This window comes from Amorphotheca resinae (assembly GCF_003019875.1).
Source record: "Amorphotheca resinae ATCC 22711 unplaced genomic scaffold M430scaffold_7, whole genome shotgun sequence".
Lineage (NCBI taxonomy): Eukaryota > Fungi > Ascomycota > Leotiomycetes > Helotiales > Amorphothecaceae > Amorphotheca > Amorphotheca resinae.
Window position 1 is genome coordinate 1,375,896 of NW_020194477.1, and position 23,198 is coordinate 1,399,093.

General features: G+C 49.8%; 8 protein-coding genes across 8 annotated transcripts; 1 reads left to right on the forward strand and 7 right to left on the reverse strand.

Annotated features, from left to right (window-relative positions):
• Positions 1 to 202: 202 nt before the first annotated feature.
• On the reverse strand, positions 203 to 2,340 carry M430DRAFT_103893 (hypothetical protein; the record flags this gene model as incomplete). The annotated part of the gene is made up of 5 exons (XM_024860890.1): positions 203 to 417; positions 488 to 1,217; positions 1,276 to 1,542; positions 1,602 to 1,796; positions 1,960 to 2,340. The coding sequence occupies 5 exons, from the start codon at positions 2,338 to 2,340 to the stop codon at positions 203 to 205; spliced, it is 1,788 nt and encodes a 595-aa protein (XP_024720444.1).
• Positions 2,341 to 3,152: 812 nt separating this feature from the next.
• M430DRAFT_67251 (hypothetical protein) lies at positions 3,153 to 6,111 on the reverse strand (the record flags this gene model as incomplete). The annotated part of the gene is made up of 6 exons (XM_024869279.1): positions 3,153 to 4,094; positions 4,301 to 4,369; positions 4,423 to 5,035; positions 5,156 to 5,281; positions 5,331 to 5,673; positions 5,724 to 6,111. 6 exons carry the CDS (start codon positions 6,109 to 6,111, stop codon positions 3,345 to 3,347), a joined length of 2,289 nt encoding a protein of 762 aa, XP_024720445.1. The 3' UTR covers positions 3,153 to 3,344.
• A 953-nt stretch (positions 6,112 to 7,064) lies between these two features.
• M430DRAFT_51262 (hypothetical protein) lies at positions 7,065 to 8,799 on the reverse strand (the record flags this gene model as incomplete). The annotated part of the gene is made up of 5 exons (XM_024868200.1): positions 7,065 to 7,270; positions 7,324 to 8,050; positions 8,101 to 8,562; positions 8,656 to 8,726; positions 8,784 to 8,799. 5 exons carry the CDS (start codon positions 8,797 to 8,799, stop codon positions 7,065 to 7,067), a joined length of 1,482 nt encoding a protein of 493 aa, XP_024720446.1.
• A 1,851-nt stretch (positions 8,800 to 10,650) lies between these two features.
• M430DRAFT_19906 (hypothetical protein) lies at positions 10,651 to 11,213 on the forward strand (the record flags this gene model as incomplete). The annotated part of the gene is made up of 2 exons (XM_024864183.1): positions 10,651 to 10,771; positions 10,822 to 11,213. The coding sequence occupies 2 exons, from the start codon at positions 10,651 to 10,653 to the stop codon at positions 11,211 to 11,213; spliced, it is 513 nt and encodes a 170-aa protein (XP_024720447.1).
• Positions 11,214 to 11,467: 254 nt separating this feature from the next.
• Positions 11,468 to 13,381, reverse strand: M430DRAFT_35543 (hypothetical protein). Its single transcript, XM_024866761.1, has 2 exons — positions 12,931 to 13,381; positions 11,468 to 12,786 (listed from the first exon to the last, which is right to left on the reverse strand). The coding sequence occupies exons 1-2, from the start codon at positions 13,338 to 13,340 to the stop codon at positions 11,640 to 11,642; spliced, it is 1,557 nt and encodes a 518-aa protein (XP_024720448.1). The 5' UTR covers positions 13,341 to 13,381; the 3' UTR covers positions 11,468 to 11,639.
• A 2,046-nt stretch (positions 13,382 to 15,427) lies between these two features.
• Positions 15,428 to 18,472, reverse strand: M430DRAFT_122776 (hypothetical protein). The gene is made up of 2 exons (XM_024861857.1): positions 16,676 to 18,472; positions 15,428 to 16,512 (listed from the first exon to the last, which is right to left on the reverse strand). The coding sequence occupies exons 1-2, from the start codon at positions 18,205 to 18,207 to the stop codon at positions 15,927 to 15,929; spliced, it is 2,118 nt and encodes a 705-aa protein (XP_024720449.1). The 5' UTR covers positions 18,208 to 18,472; the 3' UTR covers positions 15,428 to 15,926.
• Positions 18,473 to 19,011: 539 nt separating this feature from the next.
• On the reverse strand, positions 19,012 to 20,023 carry M430DRAFT_35545 (hypothetical protein; the record flags this gene model as incomplete). The annotated part of the gene is made up of 1 exon (XM_024866762.1): positions 19,012 to 20,023. A coding segment is annotated over exon 1 (887 nt), but the record flags the coding sequence as incomplete, so codon positions are not given.
• Positions 20,024 to 21,709: 1,686 nt separating this feature from the next.
• On the reverse strand, positions 21,710 to 22,961 carry M430DRAFT_51268 (glycoside hydrolase family 16 protein; the record flags this gene model as incomplete). Its single annotated transcript, XM_024868201.1, has 3 exons — positions 21,710 to 21,789; positions 21,847 to 22,815; positions 22,865 to 22,961. The coding sequence occupies 3 exons, from the start codon at positions 22,959 to 22,961 to the stop codon at positions 21,710 to 21,712; spliced, it is 1,146 nt and encodes a 381-aa protein (XP_024720451.1).
• Positions 22,962 to 23,198: the final 237 nt, after the last annotated feature.

Below are 23,198 nucleotides of genomic sequence, written 5' to 3' on the forward strand. Positions count from 1 at the left end.
AGTGTTTCCCTCGGGCTGGTCAAGTAAGCCGGTTTTCCTATCCCTTTCACAGACTGACCCTTTCTACAACCCAATCTCTTCAGGTAAAGAATTATACAACCCAGACTCCATATATATATTATTAAAATAATAACTACCTAGCTAATTAGAACACTTGATCTACATAATAAGAGACCCCCCAAACAGAACGGCCAACAGCCATCTACTCAAGGGGATCCCTACCACCGCGAGCCGCCATCTCGATGGCGTATCTCTCATCGCTCTCTAATGGCACAGCGCTGGGCTTGGTAATGGGGAAGAAGGGGATGCCACTCTCCTCGTACATCTTCAACTTGGCGGCTGTCTTGGGTCTCGATCTGTTGATGCTGAAGACCTTGATCCTGTGGCACGAGCTCGTGACGTGGAGATCCCAATTCCCTGTTCCGCATCAGTATTTTTGCTCTTCGGATTATCCAGTGAGAGAGAAGGGGGGAGGGTGAGAACATACATGCTGATCGAACGAAGGTAGGTTGGGTATTCATGGAGTTGTCCCAACATCGCACGACCAACTCCAGCCAACCCTCCGCATCGACGGGGAGATCGTATTCCCAGACTCTCCAGGCATAGAAGTATTTCTCGCTCATCTGTTCATGAGGAACTTCATACCAGACGCTGCCGCCGTCATTGCTGACTTCAACGCGAACCGGCCAATGCCCGCCTCCACTATACGCCCAGCCACGCATCTTGATCTTTCCATCGTGGATGATCTGGTCCGCATCAACGGGGCTCATGATAGCCGAACTAACAAGCATATCCTGAATGGAGAAACCCGCCGAATAAGTAACGTTGTGCTTCCCAACCTGCGAGTTGTAGTACAGGTACTCCTTCTTTTGCACGGGTCCCTCGCTGGGAGCGTCAAGGACATTGATCCGCGTCAACCATTTGCAGCTGCGCGCACCAATGTATCCAAAGACAACGGTACGCAGCGGGAAGCCGTGGATCTTGGGCAGGGGCTGCCCGTTCATCTCCCAGGCCAGGAGGACTTCGTTGGCCTTGACCTTGCGCCAGGGAACGGAGACGGCATAGTTGTAGACCTCACCTTGTTTGAAATAGGTGTCTGCGCCGAGGAACTCAAGGTGCATTGGCTTGTCAGGGTACTTCAGACCGCCACAGTACTTGATCACCTTTTTGAGACTGACACCTGTCCAGCGAGCAGTTCCGATTGCGCCCTCTCCCCACTGTTCACAGATCAGCACCTCTCCTTTCTTGCAAATAAAAAGAAGCAAGGAAACTCACAGGAGCGTTAATCAACTCATCTCCATCACCAGGGTACTGATGAATCTGCTCAATTCGCCTGGTTCCAGAGCACTGAATGGTAACGATGTTCGACTGTCTGGGGAACAGTTTCTCGTCCTTCAACATAGCCATGGTGATCCGCTTGGGCTCGTTGACCAATCCGCCAATATCCAAGAAGTACTCATCTTCGTCGATCTCTGGAATTCCTCCATGGTTGCGGACAAAGTGGTCTTCGTTGGTCGTCAAGGCGGTCGACACCAATCGATCCTGCGCTCACTGATCAGCAAGATATATTACATCATAAGGCGACAAGGTGGGGTACGAACCCGAGGCGGCTCCCCGTTGTATGGGAACTGCAGGATATGGATCATATCCGGACTCTTCTCCTTCTGGACCCAGAGCCAGCTCTCAGCTGGGATGTCCTTGGTCGCCTTGCCCAGGGCATAATGGTATTGTTTCCATCTGACACCCTCCAAGATCGGGTTTGTTTTCGGCAAGGGCACGAATTGGAATTCGGGTGCCTGGGTTTTAGATCAGCTTGCGCTCTTCTCACTCAATCATGCTATGTTGGTCCGAAATTCTTTTTCTTCCTTTCTTTGTCTCATTCTTGTTCATTCCTCCCCCTCCCTCCCCTCCTAAAAAGAAAAACAAAAAGAGAAACGAGCAAAAGGGGGAAACACATACACTGGGGAAATCAAAACCCTTCATCCACTCCTTCACCCTCGCCTTGCGCTCCGGGTACAACTCCCACTCGACATACCCATGCCAGCCCTTCCTCTCCTCCTTGAGATCCAGCACCTCATCCGGGTCCGGAATCTCCCCCTCGCCCTTCCCCCATTTCTGCAAGACATCCTCCTTCAGAACGAGACTCGGGTGCAGGATCCAGGGGCTCTTGAGCTCTTCATCCTTGCTGTTATCCGTCCCAGCCACGTTGGTGTGGCGGGCCTTGCGCGCGTTGGGGCTCGCGGGCGTATTGGCATTGTGGAAGCTCTCGGTCTTCACGTGCGTATACTCTTCCGCCGGGCCATCCTGGGCGTGGTACTTCAGGAGTGTTGCGGGCGCCATGTTGTGCTTTTCCGTTCCCTCGTTCTCGTTGTCGTGCTCGTTATTGGGGAGGTAGATCAGGAAGATCAGGAGATTGAGGATGAACAAAACGAGAGAGGCCGAGGGCATATGAGAGGAGAGGATCCGCCCAAATAAATATGGACATATGCCCAGCCACGACCTAACTTACCTAGCAACCATGCAAGCTGACGAGCCCGGCTCTTGTCAACATGGGCCTAACTGATCGACGTCAGTAGAACCTGCTTACCGACGTCAGTAGTAAAGAGGAACCAGGACCTAGCTATCGACGTCAGGACCCGGCGGGAACGCATGCGCTCTCCCTAACCAATCCTGCGCTCCACAACACCAGACTACCACAGCCTGGGCCTTCTGGGCACGCGGGCGAGTCTCCATCCACAGTCAGCCAGAATGAAATCCTCCGTAAGCCAATGCAATGCCATGCAATGCACATGTAGGGCCTAGAAGAAGCCCCCCGGACCCTTCCAGCTTATCCGCCCTCTCCGCGAGATGTTCCCAAACTTGCCATTCGACTGTGACTGCCCAGAGAAAATGAAAATAGTGAAAAGGCTCAACTTGAGACAATTGACATACTGGTTTATGCACAGCACGTCTTCTTTATTTTTATTTTGTTTGTTTGTTCCTGGCCAGAAACACATGTGTATTTTCCCCAGTGGCGTTATCACACTGATAACAGTTTGACGATGTCGTCAATAGTCGTTGGTCCCTGTCCCGAAAGAGCAAGGTTGTTGATAGCCGGTAAGCCCACACGAGTCATCATCATTAACTTCCCTTTTTTTAATAGAAAACTGCCAAACCTGTAGACTTAGAAACAAACCAATGGATTGGTTGGCCTGACAAGTGTCCGAGTTTTGCACTACACAATGACATCTCTGCAGTTGCCCACACCCTCCCCCGCACAAATGAAAACTCTAAGAGAGCGAAAGAATATTGATTGATTGGACCAATCGAGCCGTTCCCACCTACGATTACCTCTATCCCATCTGTCAATGGATGCTCAGTCTTGCACGGTACCACCCGTTCCTCTTTCCAGGGGTGCTGACAACAACTCCCCCGGCCCTGGCAAAACTCTCCTTTCTAAACCGGATCCTCCTATACGTGTATCCGAGGAACGCCCCTCTCTTCCGTAGCTCCAACACTTTTGGTGCGAAGTCACGATCCCGTAATAGCCTGTCTCGAGGTCTCTTCTTTTCTTTGCGTCCATACCGCTTCACAAATCCCTTCAAATAATTCTTCTGCTCGTCTGAGACATTGAATGCATCGATTTCTCTTTCAACCTTTCTCAACTTCATCGAATCGTATGGTCGTTCAATGAAGCCCGTCGCAAGAATTTGAAGCTCCCGGTTGAACTTCTTCAAGGCATCGGCAATCTCTTCTGTCGTTGGCGGGGCACGGGGAATGGACGCCGAAAAGTCTGATATGGAATCCTCTTCATCAAAGTAGTGTGTGTCGTCGGTGGATTTGATATTAGGAACAAAAGGGGGGACCATCGTGTGCATTCGATCCCACGGGATGTCTCGGAACCACTTGTGAGCCTTGATTTCCTCGGCATCGTCAGGATACACGCAACGACCAGCGACGTCTTGGTTGTGACGAGAGCCAGAGCTATGATCTTTGGTCTTGTAACGCTTGGAACAAAGGCGATGGTCCTTCTCTTGAATTATACTTCGGATGAGATCTTGACATCTCCTGCTGATGGCTGGCTTGGAAGGGAAGGCAAACGTCGTCTTGTGGCTCTTTTGAAAAGTTAGCTCCAACTGTCAAATCATGTTGAACAAACGAGGCCAAGGCGGGATTGGGCCAATGTCCAGATTGAAATGAGAGAAGAGACACGCTCGACCAATGGATTAATGAGATAAAGAATAGAAGGAGACTCTTCTAGGGTGGCACGGGTAGATCAATGTGGAATGGTTCAATGTTTGAGGTGAAATGGAATACTTACCAGTATATTCATCTTGGTCTGTTGCCTCCCACCTTCCTCCGCGAGGAAAGGCGTATGGCCATACAGGCACTACGAGCTGTCAGTTTTCGACATCTTAAATACTACGAGGGGGTAAGATGTACTTCGTATAGAATGATTGCCACACTCCACCAGTCGCAACGAGCGTCGTAGAGCTCACCACGCACGACCTCTGGTGCCATATATTGGCTGGTCCCAACTACGGATCGGGCAAGAGTCCGATTACCTTTCCGATTTCGCCAATTGAGAACTCCCTCGTACTCGGAATTGCTGGTAGAGTCTCGCGCGTGCCGATCTTTGGTACCCATGAGGACGTGCGCAAGCTTCATGGCTGCGGCAATACTTCTACCTTCCTTCTTGTCAATTGAGTCGCCTTCGACGTTGATGCCAAGTTTGGTGAGAAGAGAATGTCTATGGTTATTGAAATAAGCTTGGTCATGGGACCAATGCCCGTCAAAAGCAAGACCAAAGTCCGAAATCTTCAAGTGACCCGAAGCAGAGATGAGGAAGTTATCGGGCTTGACATCGCGGTGGATCCAACGGAGGGAATGCGCTTCCTCAATGCAAAGGATCATTTCGGCAACGTACCATTTCGCGACAGATTCCGAAAGAACATTGTCACGGATGAGAAGGCCGAGGAAGTCACCACCAGGCATATAATCCATCACCAGATAGAGGTTATTAAGATCTTGAAAGCTCGCAATGAGGGGGATAACCCTATTACAATTAGTGATAACGTTTGATACTCAAGTCAAAAGCCAGGTTGGAGTGATCAATTTGACCATTGGGACCACTTAATTGAAATGGTACTTTGAAAGAGGATGATTCTGGACATACCATCGAGAACCTTCAGCAGCGACCAGAAAGTCACGTTCAGCACGCAGATGGCCTTCTTGGCTATTTCGGAGCATATCAGACTTGCGAATGACTTTCATAGCGTAGATCTCTTTCTTTTTTTCATTGCTTGGTTCCATGTCAGCACTTCACATGAGGCTTATTCGTGTGCACGTACCCATTCTCTGACTTCTCCCTTACGAGTCGAACAACGCCAAAGCTTCCTTTTCCTAGAATTTTGACCGTCTCGAAACTAGAAGAGGTGATATCTTTCCCCTTCAATGCGTTCGCACCACGTACTTTCATGACTCTAGTCTCTCGAAGATGGTTACTTTCTTCTCTTAACCAAGCTCGGCGCTGCTCATCCTTCTCAGCTGGAGAGCAAGTGATATTCTCGTGCAGGGCAGCCTCGAGTTGCAGGCGACGTAGAGAACGAGGCGTCGGTTCACCCGATGCTACTTTGTTGTAATGGCACTCGAAAAATATCTTGGCTGCGGCTGCTTTTTCGACTGTGACGACAGCTAATTCATTCAGCTACCAATATACGAACACGAGTATGTGATTGACTTACTTGGTACTGGTTCTGGATCCAACATCTCGACTTCAGCAATCGGAGTAAGCGAATTCTCGTTCGAGCCTCCTCCACCTTCGGCGAGTTTCTTCTCAGCCAGCTTCTTGTTTTCAGAAGAGTGCTGTGATGCTGCTTTTGAATTCATGGAAAACTTCGAATCAAGTGAAGTCTTCCCTGTCGACTCAACTCTGGGGGGAGTGGATGACTTGCCAGTGCTAGAGAGGCTCGTGGACGGCGAACCTTCCTGGCCTACATCAATAGCTCCTTTATCAAGAGAGAGTACGCTGGGACGACTTTTGAACTGGGCTCGATGTACGACAGTAGTGGGATTAGAATTGAGGATAGCGAGGGAGAGCTTCCTAGCTATACTGGGAGGTATAGGAGGCATAGAGCCGAAGCCACTAGGTTCGTGGGACCGCGAATGTGATTCAACAGCAGATGCGGTAGAAGCTGGTGGTTCAATTCATCGGTCAGACAGGTACCTCAAGGCGGATAGGTAATGAACGTGATGGACTTACCACTGTTGGTCATAGAACGAAGGGCAAGCAGGAGCTTTGAGCCATGACGCCGCATCTTTGAAGGCCTAAGTTCAGGTTCCGGAGGAAACGTGGGAGTTATGGGCCCATTGGCGGTCGTGTTCGCTGGCGGCGAGAGCTCGACCGGTGCTGCATCTTCATGGATGGTGAAACCGGGGCCACTAGCAGACTTCCTCTTGCTGGATTTGCTATGTCCACGCCTCATCGCGATGAAGTGCTAATAGAATGTTTTGGTAAGAGTTAATGGAGCTAGAAATGCCGGGGTACCAATGTTGATGATACTGTTGGAATGGATCTGGATGATGGTAAAGAAGTTGTTGATAGAAGACATCAGGATGAGCGACGAAAGTGTTGGGATGCTCTCACTGGCAAGAGCTCCTCCCGAAAATTGTGTCCATAGGGACTTACGAGGCAGTTGCAAACCACATGGAGAGCTTTAGCTTCTGTAAGTAAGAAAAGTTTATTGACTACCTGATGTGGAAACCACTGCAAATACTACAAAACCAATGGACTTTTTGACAATGCGCCTGTAATGCTATGCAAATCTCCTCATTCCATTTTGCATCATCTGCTTCCCGTCCACACACAAGACAGTTCATCACAGAACCGCGCAGGTCGGAGATGCAAAACAGGTCTGCGAATAAACATGACATAGGAGATAAGATACAAAATTAAAGAGTTGCAAAAACGCCACATGAGAGTGTGAGAAATTGTACAACAGAGGGGTCGGCAACAGAAGGCTTTGGCCTCATAATATCGTAAGGCCCAGGAATGGGCGTGACTGTAAGCTTCCTCGGAATGGAATCTAAGAGATCTCCAACAACTTGACGTCGAACACCAGAGTGCTGTTAGCAGGGATGCCAGGCAATGCCTTCTTGCCGTACGCCAGGTGTGCGGGGATAGTGATTCTTCGTTCACCACCGACTGACATGCCAGCGACACCGATATCCCATCCCTTAATAACCTCGCCAGTTCCGAGCTTGAACGAAAATGGCTTGCCACTCTTGTTCGCTGTGTTAAAAGTCAGCACCGAAGCATATAAATAGGAAGATTTTAAGACTTACAGTCAAACACTTTGCCATCTGTGAGTTTACCAATGTAGCGCATGCCGACCTTGTCACCCTTCTTGCAAGCCGGTCCCTTCCCAAGCTTCTTGTCATCGATCTTAACACCTTGGACGGTCTTTGGGCCTAGGCTCTTCGCTTCAGTGGCCTTGGCCTTTTCTGCAGACCCGGTTGGACCTTGCTCGAGGTTCTTGGCAAATTGGACCTTCTTGTCGTTCTTTGTCTCGCTCTTCTTCTGCTCCTCAGCCTTCGCTTCAGCGGCCTCACCATTGTTCTTCTTGAGTTTCTTCAACTGCTTCTTGCTAAGCTTCTGCTCCTCGCCATCCTTGAGGGACTTGTCCATGGCATCATCGAGAGAAGCGCCCTCCTCAAGCTCATCAGCGGAACGCTTGTTCTTTCCTTTGGTCTCGGCCTTCTTTTCATCGGCCTTCACAAGCTTTGGTGCCTCTTCCTCATCGGTGTCAATTTCAGTGATGCGGGGGTCCTCCAGCCCGTCAAGATCGTCACTCTCCTCATCATCGAGATCAAGCTCGTCCTCATCAGGAGACAGATCGTAATCCTCATCCTCAGAGTCGGAGTCGGAGTCGTAGACCTCATGGTGGCGGTTGTGGCCATTGTCGTCAGGGATAACGTAGTTGCCAGTAAGGTAGATGGTGTGAGTGCCAGAGACCTTGAAGAAGACACGCTCATTCTCAGCAATGGTGATGTCGAGGGGTTGTTGGTAGTTCTGTTTACGTGTAAGTAAGAGGTGATTAGACATGGTACCGAGTGACTTGCCTTCTCTGGGTCGAGGGTGCAGAGAACATATTCCTCAAGCTCAAGCTCCTCATCACCGCTGTCCTCCTCGTCATCTTCTTCCTCGTCGTCGTCAGTGGCCTTGGCCTTGCCCTTCTTATCAGCCTTGGCGCCATTGACGGCTTTGTCGGCTTTGTCGGCATCCTCCATCTCCTCGTCAGAACCTGTGTTGATGGACTCCATGAGCTGCTTTAAAGCAGCGGCCTTTCTAGCCTTCTTGGATTTGGCAGGGTCACTTGGGCCTCCATTGGCTTCCTCGTCACTCTCGCTTTCATCGTCAGAGCCGCTATCGCTATCGCCCAGCAGCTCACGCATGTAGTCCTCGTTATCCTCATCGCCTTCTGCTTGGCGGACGATCTTCAATGTAGCGCGGGAGGAGTCCTTGGTGCTCTCGTTGAGCTCAGCTGGTTCAGTGGGATCAATTGCAGCCATAGTGATGCGGAACTAGTTATATCTTGTTAGATCTCAGTTTGGCCGACGCGGTCGCCGAGTCGCATGCCTGCAAAGCGACGACAGTAAGGATTTTTATCTACTCACAGTGGCTGGAAAGTCGGGAACTGCTGGGATGAGGACATCGCCGCATGGGACTTCAAGCCCGTAAAGAGCGACTATGGTTTCACGTCAGATCGCGTTCAAGATTGCCGTGTTGAAGCAGAAGTACTTACCCGGTAGAAGAGGCATCTTGATCGGAAAAAACTAGTTGTTTAAAAGGATCGCGAGTGTTTATAAATGAAGGATATACAGATACCAATGTCTGCGATGTACAAACACTAGAGGGTATCGTCAAAATCTTCAACTTCGTGGGTGCAGAAGAGAAGAAGAGCGGTGTCGTTCGGAAAGTTTTTATCGAGAGAACTTCAACTTGAGCTTCAAGGTTCAATTTTTTTTAGGCGGGACGGCGCTAAGATAGCCTTATCCAGCCGCTAATGTCAACTGGGCAACGCCACGTGACCTTCTGGCTATCGAGAGTCCTTTTTCTTCAACTTCTTCAACTGATGCAATCTGTTCTGGGCAAGTGTCTGCTCGCAGTGGAACTGAGATCTTCACAAGGGATCGCAACCCTAAGTGCTGTTTATTAAAGTTATGCCAGAAAGTATGCTTCTCCCGTGTGTTTCATAGCCACGGATGTATCAAGCCGACAAGGCAATGTCTCCCAGAGCGCTACCTACGCTGCTTTATTTTGGGACAGAACCACTGTACAGCATAGACTTCCAGGAATTTGTAGAGATTACACTTCCATCTTGACTGACTGTAAGCATTGCTCTAGTGGTCATGCTCTTTTTCCCCTTTCCTTCACAACTGCAAATGGCGTCTACGGGTCTGCGCCTAGAGGACAGAGCCTACTGCTAGTAGGCATGTTCTCAACGAGTTTTTCGAGCTACAGATCACATGAATGGCATGTTATTTGGAGATTTTGATATTGAAAGCTTAGAAGACAGGATTTATCTGTCACTGTTGCTGTCAATATGAGGGTTGGAGAAGGCAGGCAAAGCAGAGCTTACATTTCCAGTTTCGAGGAGAGGATTTAACTGGGGATGAGATCAGGGATGGTTAGAAATATCCAGGATGTCCTGTTATTGTGTCCTTCTCCAACATCACTCGGTTGATCATCTCCCTAGCCAGTGCCAGCGTTTTCAAGGTCATCGGGTTTCTCTACTTATCGTTCCTCTTGGCACTTGCTTCCTTCTGTTGTTGCAGGGGCGGTAATACCGTGCTCATCTGTTGATACTACTATGGTGCGAGATGCTGAAGTGATCTCCACCATCGGGACGACCAATGTCAGCATTGCCATGACCAACAGCAATATCGGGAATTTCTTCATGCAAGATATCAGTCATACAGTTGTATCTGAATGCAATAGTGCTGCACTATCAGATCTGCCAGTGGCAGCAGTCACTCCTGCGCGGCTTTCTTTGGTACTGCAGCCTAGCTGCAGGGAAAGTTCTTAAACGACAATTGTCCAGGTAGGTATCTTCTCAGCCAACTTGATTTGGCTTGGCTTTGGCACTTGCTCAATACCCAAGGAAACCTCATGCGGAAAATTCACCCAAATCAACAACAAATCAAAATCCTTCTGATATATCCCAAAAGTTTCACACCAGAAACTTGGCATCACAAGCTTAACACGCTAACTAATCTCCTTTGAATTTAGAAATCTACACTCAACCATATAGAGATTTGGTTTAGTAATGTAGGTTGGGGCAGGTTCGGTGCATGAATATTCCGCGAGGTGAGTCTGTTTTAGATGGCCTCTGGTTGGTAATGGCAGTTCTAAAGTAAATTGAGTGCCTTCAATAAAGTTAGTAATTGAATAAGCAGCTAGGCATCATGTACTTATGTCCTATATCCAAGGTACCTTTGACCTCCAACATTTGACCGGCAACATGAATTCGGCTCGTGAAGCGGAATGTCTACCACTCACTACCCCGCAACCCCACTTCTATCCCACGACTTCTCCAGTATCGAACAACCACTCTCAACATACCAACTACATCTCCCTCAACCTTATCCAATCCCAATCCTTCAAAAGCAATGGCCGAAACTCACCACCATCATGAAGCTCCCACGTCTCCCCCACCAGACCAATGGAAACACACCGGCGTGCGCGTCATCCCCTCCGACTCCCTCGACACCAACACCGCGCAAACACCCGGTACATCTTCCATCCCCCTCTCTTCCCTCCCGCTAACAAGCAACCACCAGGCATGACGCGCGCCGCCGCGATCAACACCGCACGAGTAGGGGCTCAAAAGCTCTGGGCCGGGACCGTAACCATCGACGCCGGCGCCAAAACCGGCGCCCATCACCACGGGCACCTGGAATCCGTGATCTACGTACTCAGCGGCCGAGCGCGGATGCGCTGGGGTGAGAATCTGGAGTTTGTGGCCGAGGCAGGGCCGGGCGATTTCATCTTCGTCCCGCCGTATGTGCCGCACCAGGAGATCAATGCCATGGAGAAGGAGGAGTTGAGGTGTGTCTTGATGAGGAGTGATGGGGAGGCGGTCGCGGTCAATCTGCCGGATTTGGAACCGGTCGAGAGACCGGAGGGCGTGAGGTGGGTGGATCCGACGCATCAGGGGTTGCCTGGGGCGTGAAGGGGAGGCCGCTATTAGTTCATATAGAGGAGGTTTAAAGAATAAAGAGAGATGTCTGTCTTGGGAAGGAGATTAGAATGGAAGTTTTTGGTAGTTCCCCTTACCTAGGAAGGTTGTACTTTGTAGCTGTTCCTAGGCGGTTGTACTTTGAGGTTTTGAAGTCAAATAGACAGGTGTTAGGGGGGAATTTGCCCCAACTTACTGATTGATGTCTAAGAACTTGACCATGGACCTAATTCGTCAGTAATAATAAACTGAAAGATTCCCAAATATGAAGATCAATATTGACTATCAAAGTGGTTGCAATCGCTATCCAAAGAAAGAGCTGCTCAAAAGATCATTCAGTATATGATCATCGGACTTCCAAAGCCCCCTCCAGCCCCCATCCCCCCTTTGCTAACCTTTCCACCCCCCAATCCCACCAGTTTACACCTTCCCCGCCTCATGCAATCTAACCAACACCCGTCTCGGGGCACTCGTAACACTATACTGATGTTTGATTTCCGAGATCGGGTCCACGTTCTCAATCTTATCAAACTTTTGAATGAGGCGCGTCAGGACATAGCCCGCCTCTGTGAGCGCAAACTGCTGACCGAGACAGATGCGCGGGCCCCCATTAAACGGGAGGTATTCCCAATTCGCTTTCCGGCCGTACCAGCGATCCGGATCGAATTGGTCGGCGTCGATACCCCAGATATCCTTGCGGCGCTGCATCGCGTAGACGGAATACGTGACCTCCTGCCCCTTCCGCACGAAGACGGGGGAGAGTCCGTTGGGCCCGCCACCGACGGGGATGCTGGTGTCTCTTATGGCCTGCCGGGTGTTGAGCGGCACCGAGGGGAAGAGGCGGAGCGTCTCGTTCATCGTGTATTGGAGATACGAACAGGACTTGAGGCGCGAGAAGGTGATGTCGTGCGGGTTTTCATAAGTTCCGAACGTTTCGAGGATGGCTTCGCGGAGCTTCTGGTAGATGCTTGGATTGCGGGCAAGGCTCCAGCATGCCCATCCCAATAGGCCTGCTGTGGTGTCTCGCCCTGCGAGCAAGATGTTCAGGAGTTGGCTGCGGAGAGCGATGGGGTCTTTCGTGGCTTTGACTAGCTCTTGGAGGAAAACATATCTTTGCTTCTCCCCCGATGCTTCAGTCCCGTTCTTGTCCCTCTCCAGTGCGACCTTGACGCAGTGGTCTGCAAAACGGTGGAGTTCCTTGCAGTCGTCGCGGAATGATTTTGGGTTGTAGAGCCAATAGAGTTTGAAAAGCCGACTACGAGAACCTAATGCAGCAGTCCCCCCGTCAAAATGTTCTGCAATAGATTTCCAATCGAATTCGGAATTGGCGACTTGTTGTCCGGGAAGAGACCAAAGCTGGGACTGTACGCTCTGTCCGAAGAGGAATTCCGTAGCGGAGTCAATGGTGAGATTGAAGAATAGTGGCCCGAGGTCAACAGTAGAAGTCCATCCGGATAAATCAGTCTCGAGATGGCGGAACATCGTCTGGACGTGGGATTCCTCAAGTTCGAGATCGCCGACCTGATCACGCGTAAACTGTGGACGGAGCATTGCTCGAGAGTGTTCCCTGATCCATCACTGTCAGCTTAAACAGTACTGTATGAAAGTAGGTAATATGTACAGCGTCAAGATATAGCTGTCTAGCAAAAAGGGGGAAAGGAATAAGAAGGTTTTGTTGCCAAAAATGCACATAGAGGATGAATATACTTACCAATCTTTCCCATCTTGCGTGAATATCCCACTCCCCAACATCGGAAAGAAGACCTGCTTTCTCTGTTCTCCAATCTCAAAGTCATTGAACTGGGTCGCCAGTACAGCCTGTACATTCTTCGGGTTTGTCGTAAAGATCTGCGGCTTGCCCCAGAGCGACTGCTCCCATGTATCTCTTCCTTGTTCCTCAGCGATCTTGACAAACTCATTGGGAACTTGGTCTCTCTTTGTAGCGTCGATCAGACGTAGTACAAAATCAATGCCTCCGGGAAACTTATTCCGGCGGATCTCAGGCTTCTTGCATCCTAGTTCCTGGGCACGCCGGTGGCGTGAGTATGCACTGATGAGGGAGTTCACGACTAGGTACACGACCCCAATAGCGACAGAGGCCAGAATCCCGTATTGAGCCATAATGAAATGGAGTTTCAATTTCCTCTGAATGTATTTTCCTTATTGTTAAGAAAAACAAGAAAATATGAAGTACGTCTCCTGATCTCCAATACCGTTTTTATATTCGCGACATAACCCCCAGACGAGTTACAACATGTCCATGTCTTCAGGGTGATATCTGGTTGGGTGGGTCGCATACCCCGCAAATCTAACAATGCTGTTAGAGAACCGAGTAGAAATCATTGTTGAATTATTGGACGACTCCTGTTGGGTATGCAGATGTTGTTCACAAGAGGTCAATACCTGCAGGATGAGCCTCGGCTTGGTGTCAAGATCTCATGGTCTCACCAAAGTTTCTGATCACAAGTAAGATGATCTTCCTGTGAGCCTCGGCCAGCTAAAGAAGAAGATACTTCCATTGTCACCAGCGCCTTATCTTCCCAATGAGGAACGCGTTGAGCATTCGGAATACGTCAAGACTCAGCATTGACGTTGGACTGAAGTCTGGCGTAGAAGAGGTCCTTCCATAGCCGAGTCCTCTAATAAGTTAAAAGGTCGGCTTTTCTCTTCTCAAATCAACCTTTTTGCCCTTCAAGAACTCAGGACAACTCTATGTGAGTTTCCCTTTTGCTGTGGTTCCGCTCCCGCCGTTACTGACAGACCCCACCATTTGACGTCGATCATTCCCCACACTGCTGCGCTGCTACTTTAGTGCGCGCTTTTCCCCGCATTCTATCGGCTCCACCAAGACTGCCACATGTCTTATTATAGACCTTGATCAAGACCAAAATATATCGCCTATACGATACGCTATCTGATTTCTTGATAAATATCCAGTTGTTATTAACCAGGCTACATCTATCCCAAATCATAGATTTCAACCAACTTTTTTCTTCAAGCTTGATAATCACACCTCTTGTAAAAGATCCAAATTTCTCAAAATTACCAGATTTCTTTTGATATCTCCATCTAGGTCAACAATTCCAAACCGAGCCTAATACCCAGTAATCATCCCAATATTATCACATATAACCAACTCCCCACCAACATAGATAGTCTCGGGAAGCTCGGAATCCGGGTATACGGGTATGCGGGGCAAAAGGAAATGGGTTCTAGAGGGGTGGGGGACTCAGGGGGGTATGCTGCATTGCTGAGATCAAGACACCATCTGTCGATCCATAACCCTACTAATTTCAGTAATTCAAAAGAAAAGAAGAGGAAGGCACTAGAACCTAAACTGAACTCACAAACTTAAACCCTTCTCGAGAATTTAGACAAGAAGAAAATTTTAAAGATATCTTAGATATGTATTCATTTATTAAAAATTCAAAGGTTCAAAAATTTTTAAACAATAATTGATTAAGAAAAGAAGCCATCTTTACTCCTAATCCACTTAGGACAAACAAATGAACAAACGAACGACATAGTCACATTACATAGCATATCAAAAGTCACTAACCACCTAAGTAAGTCCTAACAAAACCATGGACACAAATAGTAGCAAAAAGGGTAGCGGCAGGAATGCTACTAGAACCAGATTACTCCTCCCCTTCTCATAGGATACGCTGTGCAAATGGCACCCTAAACCAGTACCTAACGATTAAGATAGAAGTTCACTATATTCACGTACCTACCTATCTACGTACAAAATTCCTTTGTATACAGGTACCTTAGGTAGTTTCATCACATGTTATTTGTCATTGTAATCTCTCGAACTATTCGTCAAATAACAATACATACCTTAATATACTATTACGAACAATCTCTATTTCATCACTACCTACCTTACATACTTTAAAATTCACAACGAATATTTCTTTCTTTAAAGAAAGTAAAATAAACAAGACACAGCAGAGACCTAGAGGCTAGACACATAACTTTATCCCCTCTTAATCAACTACCTACTATCTAGGTAGGTATGCCTTTCCTAGAGAAACTTATCTTTCAAGGTCTTGCGTCTGTATGTCTATAACTACAAATCTACAAGAACGATTTATGATTTTTATAGGTAGATGATTTTTTTTAGACTCGTCTAGGTAGGTAGGTATCTGCTGACCTATCTACATAGTTCAGTAGTTGTACAAATATTCAATGAGTAGTAATCTGATCACGATACAGTAATTAATTGCAATAGCTATAGAATTCTAATACACACTATTAGGTAGGCTTAAGGGGGTAGCACGCAGAGAACTTCCTTCCTTTCTTCAGACGACCGCCAAACTCTTCCCCTACACGCAAAAGAATGTGTGACCTTTATATAGACCTAGTAGTAGGTAATAACGAAGCTGAAAGCCGCTCTGGACAAAAACCTCTAGTAACTGGAGTAAGCCGACGACGTCTGCGTTAAAGCGAAAGGACCTACTTCATCTTAATATTCTTGTAGAACAAGAGGAAGCAGGCACGGGCAGATAGATAGTAGCTGTTTTTGTAACAGCAGGAGAATCAGAATCCGACTAGGCAATTGAAAACAGGCATAAAACTCGATGGGACAATTAATCATCAAATAACTATTGACGTAGGTATCATGCCTTTCGTACAAGCCCACCGGGCCAAAAAGCCTCCCAAGTAACGTAAAAGCAAAAAACATGGTAGAAAGAAGCAGCGAAATCAATAGATGGGCCTTCCCTCCTCCCAATTCGGGCCTTCATCCATCCCACTAACTGGACTAGAATGCGCATCATAAACGCCCCAGCTGACGCGTCCACTCTTTCTTCTCCTCTCTCTTTCGCCATTCTCTAGGTTGCCAACTGCGCCGATCCACTCCCAGACCCTGCTGATCTCGCCCCTGCGCGATTCGCGCTGCGACGAGCGGACGTTGGCATTCATCTCGACGATGTTGCGGACCTTCGCCCATAGCTTCTCGCGCTTGCTGATCGAGTGCTCATCCCGAAGGACATCATCGCGGAGCTGGCCGATGCTGATCCAGGGTTCGGGATAGGCATCTTTGTCTTGGGCGTGGAGTGTAGCTTGGGTGGCCAGACGGTCGAGGGTCAATGATACCAGGTGAGGGACAGCAGCATTAATGGCGGCTTGGGACAGGATGAGATACCGGATGTAGAGGGCAGCCCCGATGATGAAGATTAGAGTAGCAATCTGGAGGCGATGTCTTGCCAGCGCGAGTCGGAAGGATCGTTTGATGGCGCAGGTGAGGGGGAGGCGGGCGAGTGAGGTGCTACTGATGAGGGTGTGGGTTCTGAGGGAGCGAGGAACCTGGTTAGTTGTCTTCTAGTCAACATGGTGTAATAGAAGATCAGGGGAATGCACCAGGGACATCAAGCATAGATAACAGCAGCCAGCTGAAAGATACAATAGCAGAAAAAGGCACGGAACGCAGACCAGTAGACTAAAAGACTTACCCGTCAACTTTGCTCTCAATCTCCTCTCTTCCTTGAATCTCCCCAATAGCACCGCTCCACAACTCCTCAAATTCCGCCTGCCCCATTCCCTTTCTCCTCTTCTTACTAACCTCATTCTTCAACAGCTCGGCGTCGATTTCGACCGTCGGCTCTGGAACACCCGCCTCATTTACCAGTTCGCCACATTCGAACTTGGCTCTCCTTTCTCTCAACTCCTCCACTGCCCTATCGGCTACCGCCTTGACCCTGCGGACTTTCTCTCCATCAGGTTCACAGGTGGGTGTAAGAGGAACCAGTCCGCCAAGTGAAAGAGGGTGTGGCTTGAGAACGAAGTCGGCTTCGCATTGGGTCTCCAGATTGGCGGAGCAGTAGGCATGTTGAGGGCAAGGCTCGCATTGTGGTTCTGCAAGTATTCTAACCCAGTCAGGAACTTGGACGCCAGCTGGTATAACCTGGTGTGCATCTCTGCCCACTCCACAGTATCCAACCGCAAGCTTCTCCTGCCTGTACCAAGTTAGGTAGCCACCTAACAGAGTAAGTAAAACCGTCCAAATTGGTCCCCTGCCAACTCTGCTCGGTCTCTGTGTTTTGGGTCTTCGTTCTGGGACGGCCGGCAAGCCCTTAGCTGTTCGTTCACGAGTCAGCTCGAGCTGCTCTTCCGGTGTGAATTCCTCTGTTGGCTCAATACTGTCCACAACTGCTTCGTCCGTATCCTTAGAACCCAATTTGACCTTAGTAACCGGCATTTCGAAGGTCTCAGAAGTTGGCGGGTAAATGCCATCATCTGCCTTAGGTCCCTCGGTCCGTCTTCGTACTGTCGAGCTGCTCTTCCTTCTCGTAGTATCCTTACTACCACCCAAACTCTTCCTAACCTTCCCACTGCTGGAGCTGCGTAGCCCACTTGGCGGTGAGCTACCACTCTGAAATGGGTTGTCGTACGTGAAAGCGCTCTCCCTCCGCGAAAAGCCCGCACCATCATCAATCTCTTCCAGCTTGAACTTCGGTTCTGGGACGGGGGCAGGAGTAGGCACCTCACTCCTCCGCGATGGCGCCTCACTCCTCCGTGACTTTCGAACAGACTTCATCACACTCTCGGCGTCCGTCCCGGTCTCAGTATCCGAAGCTCTCGCATGTTTACTGCTCGGCCGAGGCGTTCTCTTCACCGGACTCCGCACCGTCAGCGGGGCATCCGACTCACTCTCCTCCGACTTCACTCTCGTCGAAGGTTTCCGTGTTCTCGGACGTGGAGTAGGAGGCGGCGGCATTGACTCCTCCTCGTCGGCGACCGTGGTCTCATAGGAATCCGCGTTGGTGATTCCCTTGCTGGTTCTCCTCGCGCGGGCTCTCGCGGACAGGATCTTGCGCGATTGCGGAACCACGTTCTCATTGAAGAGCTCGATCAGCTGGGCCTTCTTCGCGCTTGAGGGGTAGGAGATGTTGTGAGAGACGAGGATTGATCGAAGGCGGGGCACAGTTAGGCTGGAGGGGTCGAACCCCGTTTGTAGGTAATCGAGACTGTCGGAGTCTGACATGATGAATCTTTCGTAGTTGAAAAGGAGGATTCACCAAGGGAAGAGTGTTGAGAGCACTCAAATGTATGCCCCTCTCTTCTGATAAGTCAACCAGATTGTGGCAGAATAATGCTCTTTATTGTGATGTTGTTATCACGGAGCAATGACGTTGAAATATGCTTCGGCCTCGCTTCAGCACCTCTAAGACAAAGCTCGAAGCTCACACAAAGCAGGCAGCGAGATCCTGTTTAGCGTGAAGATGTCAAAGAAGTGTACATGTAAAAAAAAAAAAATCCGGATTTGGTTGAGGGGTGAAGGCAAATAAACTATCTGACCTTGGTTGTAGGGGCAACGTTTCGCTCCTCAAGGGTTCTAAGCGAGCGGATTGGTCAAGCCACAGTGGCGTTGACTACGCCACACAGCCAGAACCCCTATCTTGTCAGGCTGTCATGGTTCACACGACAGCTGATTTTGATAATAGATCTGAATTGCCACTGAAGTATATATGGTAGATGCAAAGTGATCTTTGGTGTTTATGGGTTCTTGGAACTAACGCTGTGTACCCTGCTTTCATTCATTGACTTCCAAGTCTCCTCGTCTGTTTACGGTGTAGGTGTTTGGGTTTACGGTGTAGGTGTTTGGGGTTCAATTACGAAAGGGAGCAAAAGTCTACGATTATATTCTCTCGTTATGTTTCACACATTCAGACTGGAATTCGCAATTACAATTTCAACTTCTGCTCGATGACATTTTTTGTATTTTCCTTGACCCATCAGGCCATTATAGTAAGAAATGTTAAACATTAGAAATTCAATGTACCCAAGTGAAACCCATTGCCAACCCAACCGCGAGCTTAAAACGTCAACTATTCAATATCAACTCTCTTGACCTCAGTCCACTCCTTGTCGACCTTCGGGATAGTGACAACCAGAAGACCATCTTCCATCTTTGCAGTGATTGCATCGCCGTCCACCTCCACCTTCTCCTCGCCGACAGGCGGGATCTTAACCGTGCGTTCGAACATGCCAACCTTCCTCTCACTCTGTGTAAGGCTCTCCAAGAACTGCTCATCACCTGGTCTATATACCATGCCGGCAATGTTTAGGTCGCCCTTTTCGGGATCGAAGTTCACACCGACATCTTCCTTCTTTGCGCCCGGCAGGGATACGTGCAAGACATATTCTCTATCGGTGGAGAAGATATCAACGGGTGGCATGAAGGTATTCCCATCGTCATTAGTCGTAGGGGCGGCCGTTGTACCCGACTGTTGAGCAGCTTGTTCGGCGAAGGTGCGGAACGCCTGTGCGATAGGGTGTCCGGAGAGTGCTTCGAAGAGTGCACTCAGGTCGAAAGCGCCTGGGCCACCATATGGGTGAGCACCCCGGTGGGCTCCTCGGCCATGTCCGTGCCAGCCTCCTCGACCTCCGTGATGTGGGCCATGGCGGTTGTGTCTGCGTGGAGATGGGTCTCTAGCTTCGTCTTCAGGCTCCTCTGGGTTGGGAGATCCAGATCGTGAAGCTTCGGGGGTGCGTTCGCGAGAGGCTCCTCGTCGCTGGCTGGGCCGTCCACGACGTGCGCGACGACCGTGACGGGCAGTGAAGAGATCATCTGCGAAGCCCCCAAAACCAGGGATGCCGGCCGGGGTGAAAGGACCGGAGAAAGGGAAGCCTGCGGCGGGATGATCCACACCGGCTCCATTATGATTGAGGGGATTGAAGAAGTCCCAAAAGGGAACCTGGTGATAACTGTATGCCATTTTTGTTGATATGTATGGATTTGAATTGATGATTATTCTTAAACGAGAATGATTCTTGATGATGAAAGAAGGAGAGGGGAGATGTCTGGGAAGGAAATATGAAAGGAATATATATAGCCCTTAGAAAGACACAAACCTTATAGGCAAACAGTATGCGTCAACCAGCCAAGAGGCAACGCAACACACGCATCACCGAGCAGGAGCCAGCACAAGCACGAGCATTCACTTGCACTTCTGGAACTGATGAGAAGGCACTGGAAGGCACTGGAAAGCAACAACGCAAGCAAGCAGAGTCAAAGCATGGCTTGCTATACTGCTTAGACATCGAGGCGTCCAGCAGCCGCGTGTAAGCGGGAGCTGTAGGCTGCAGCTTTGTAGGTGTAAGGTGCCGGCAGTGGAAGTGGCGAAAGGTCTTCTGATGCTGGGATCTGGGGTAGCAAAAGGTTCCCGCCTGACGCTTGTCGGACGTCGCAATCGCTTTTGGGCCGGTGATCGCGTATGAGCCAATCCAGTGGTACAATCATGCAATGATGCGACAATACGATATTGGAATAATGGGCAGGAGATAATTTGCCCTTCAAACTGCTCGTCGTCGTCGCGGTCGGTAAGGTAAGGTACCTTAGGTAAGGTGGCTGATGATCTCGCAGGTGGCTGTTGACGCCTCAGTCCATCACAATGGCTGCCTGACATTATTGCCATCCATGTGATCCCCTGATTCGCGCAGTCATCCATTACATAATCCAACCAATCTCCCCCCGGTAATTAATCCGCCGAGACCCCGACCCCGCGGCACCGATGATCCGCTCTCTCGCCCCTTTATCTCCGAGCCAGACCTCCATCGACCTCGCCGACTTCCCATCATCGACAATCGCCCGTTCTGGACAGCTCCAAGACTAGGGGCTGGGCGTTTATTGCGATGTGCAACAAAACCTCGGAACCTTGGCGCCGGGAACTCTATTGCATCAGCGAGGGCGACATTGAAGATCGGAGCGTCATCGATTCCTTTTGTATCTTTGGTTGGCATGTGTCATTTAGTGGTACTGCTGCACCCAGGAGGCAATGATTTCTTTCTTTCCTTTGGGACCGGTGACCCGACCATCTCCTCGATGTACCTAGGTAGGCAGAAGGTCTCCCGGTTTTCGCGATTTACAACCAGAGGTTGAGTGAGACATGTAGTGTAACGTACAAGTGTAGAGGGTTTCGTATTCATCACCAAGGCAGAATCAAAGGCATTTCCTTGCAGAGCGAGGATAAAAGTGTGTTATTACGGTATAAGAAAGCTCTGTAGCTCACTGAGGTATCATTTGTACTGATTATCGTATCGTCGTTATGATTTTCACCCATCATATACCCTTATCAACCCTCCTGAATACTCCAAATTCCCGTTGCCAATTCCACCCCGGTCCCAAATCAAGAGCCAATTCTCTTGTTGATGCTTCCGTCTACAAGAACCCAAGTAGGAGTCTCTCGACTGCCACAGCAGCTATACCCCAAAGTACAGTTCCATGCCAAGCGGCTGGCTCCGGCGCGGCCCCCTTGCTAGCAGTCGTACTTACGACATTCCCCGCCTCCGCTACACTACCAAACACGCTGGTCGAGAGACTATTCGTCGTACCAGTGGGAGCAGTAGCAGCAGCAGCGGACGCCATGGTCGATGATCCCGTGATCAGAAACCCTTGTTGATTATAGCTTTTCGACTGGGTTTCCCGTCCACCAACTTCAGTTCTCGTGGTAGGGAAACCGCGGTCGTCCCAGCCTGTTATGGTTTCAAGAGCAGATCCGGACGAGGGCGGTGATGAGGGCGATGGCCAGGGGGCTGCAAAGGAGGAGAGGGCTGGGGAAATTGTCTAATAAGTTGTTAGTAGAGGAAGAGGGGAAAACGAAAAGGAGAGGGCGGCGCATACTTACGGCTGCAGAATCTGCAGGGACTACTTTTCCGTTTGAGGAGATCACCCAGCCACTTGGTACACCGGGGGCCGTCGTGTATACTGGGCCTGCCGTGGTGAGTGTGGTTGCGGTGGCGACCCACGGCCAGCCGGTCTGGGTGATGGTGGAATCTTTAGGCTTTCCTCCTAGGCCCGCGGGGATGGAAGGCGAGGCAGAGGTTGCAGCTGGAATGTCGGCCGAGGCCACGGATGCCGCTGCTCCACCCGAGTTTCCATTGACCTTTCCTCCAACGGCCTCGATGGATTGCCATTCTCCCGAATTGTCTCCGTACTTGTACTGTGTGCCCGTGGAGTAGTCGGTTACAGCGAGAGACTGAACAATCATGGTATAAGGACCATCAGCATAGTTGGTAGGTCCCCTGGCCCAGGCAATCGTCCCCGGGGGGTTTGAAGGATCCCCTCCAGACCATGCCCCGAACTTGACTTGCATAGGCGTCTGTGGGTATTGGTTCGCATCCGCAGTTTCTGGAGTAAGGACTCGCACGATCGTGCTTCCAACCGACCACATAATCTGCGACTGGGTCCATTCGATGGTGTAGGTAATAAACTCGCCCTGGTTGTTGGGGGCCGGGTTGAACTGTCCGCGATTGTACGTTGTAACTTCTCCCTTGCCGAAGTAATTCGTCTGGACCTCAGTCGAGTCTGCTCCCAGCCATTCCATATCAATCTCGTCGAGGTCGTCCGATTGCAACACGAGCGAGCTCACAATCCCTGCGCCAGGGGCCGCTTTCATTGTAAGCTCGACCTTGCCAAACATGATGTAGAACAGACTCGTAAGTTGGGGGGCATCGCCCGACTGGGCTACGGTGAAGGAAACGCCGTTCGAATCATAGGTAGGATTGCCGGAGGCCGTGAAGGAATTGACGGAGCCCTGGGTGAAGTCGACATTGATTGCCTTGCCTAAGGCGGTATCTGGAGGGCAGTTGCCTGCTCGATTGTTGGTGGGTGCGGGGAGCAAATGAGATCTGGGACTTACTTGATTGGAGGGGGTTACATGTTGAGTAGGTTTGAGCAGCTGTCGGTGTGCAAGACAGCAATGCTGCTCCGACTACGAAGATTACTCTTGAAAACATGAAGGCAAAAGTACAAAAGCTGAGAAGAGAGAGGAGGGGGGAGAGGAAGATAAGTTGGAGGCTGACGGGCAGGGCAGGGCAGGCCGTTTGCCAAGCACGCCAATGTCGTTGATCCTTGGCAAGGTTGCAATGAGGAGAAGTGAGAAGGAGGGATGGGAAAAAAATTAGAGATTAGATGTACTCCTTGGAGTGGAGGGGTGTAGGAAATGGGAGGGATATGCACGAGAACGTGCAAGT

Excerpts from the sequence above, each read along its gene's own strand:
- M430DRAFT_35543 (XM_024866761.1), bottom strand. The coding sequence starts at position 13,340 with ATGGCTCAATACGGGATTCTGGCCTCTGTCGCTATTGGGGTCGTGTAC. Across the intron at positions 12,787-12,930 it reads ACGCAAGATGGGAAAGATTG|GGAACACTCTCGAGCAATGC; the intron begins GTAAGTATATTC and ends GTGATGGATCAG.
- M430DRAFT_122776 (XM_024861857.1), bottom strand. The coding sequence starts at position 18,207 with ATGTCAGACTCCGACAGTCTCGATTACCTACAAACGGGGTTCGACCCC. Across the intron at positions 16,513-16,675 it reads ATTGAGAGCAAAGTTGACGG|AACCCACACCCTCATCAGTA; the intron begins GTAAGTCTTTTA and ends TCGCTCCCTCAG.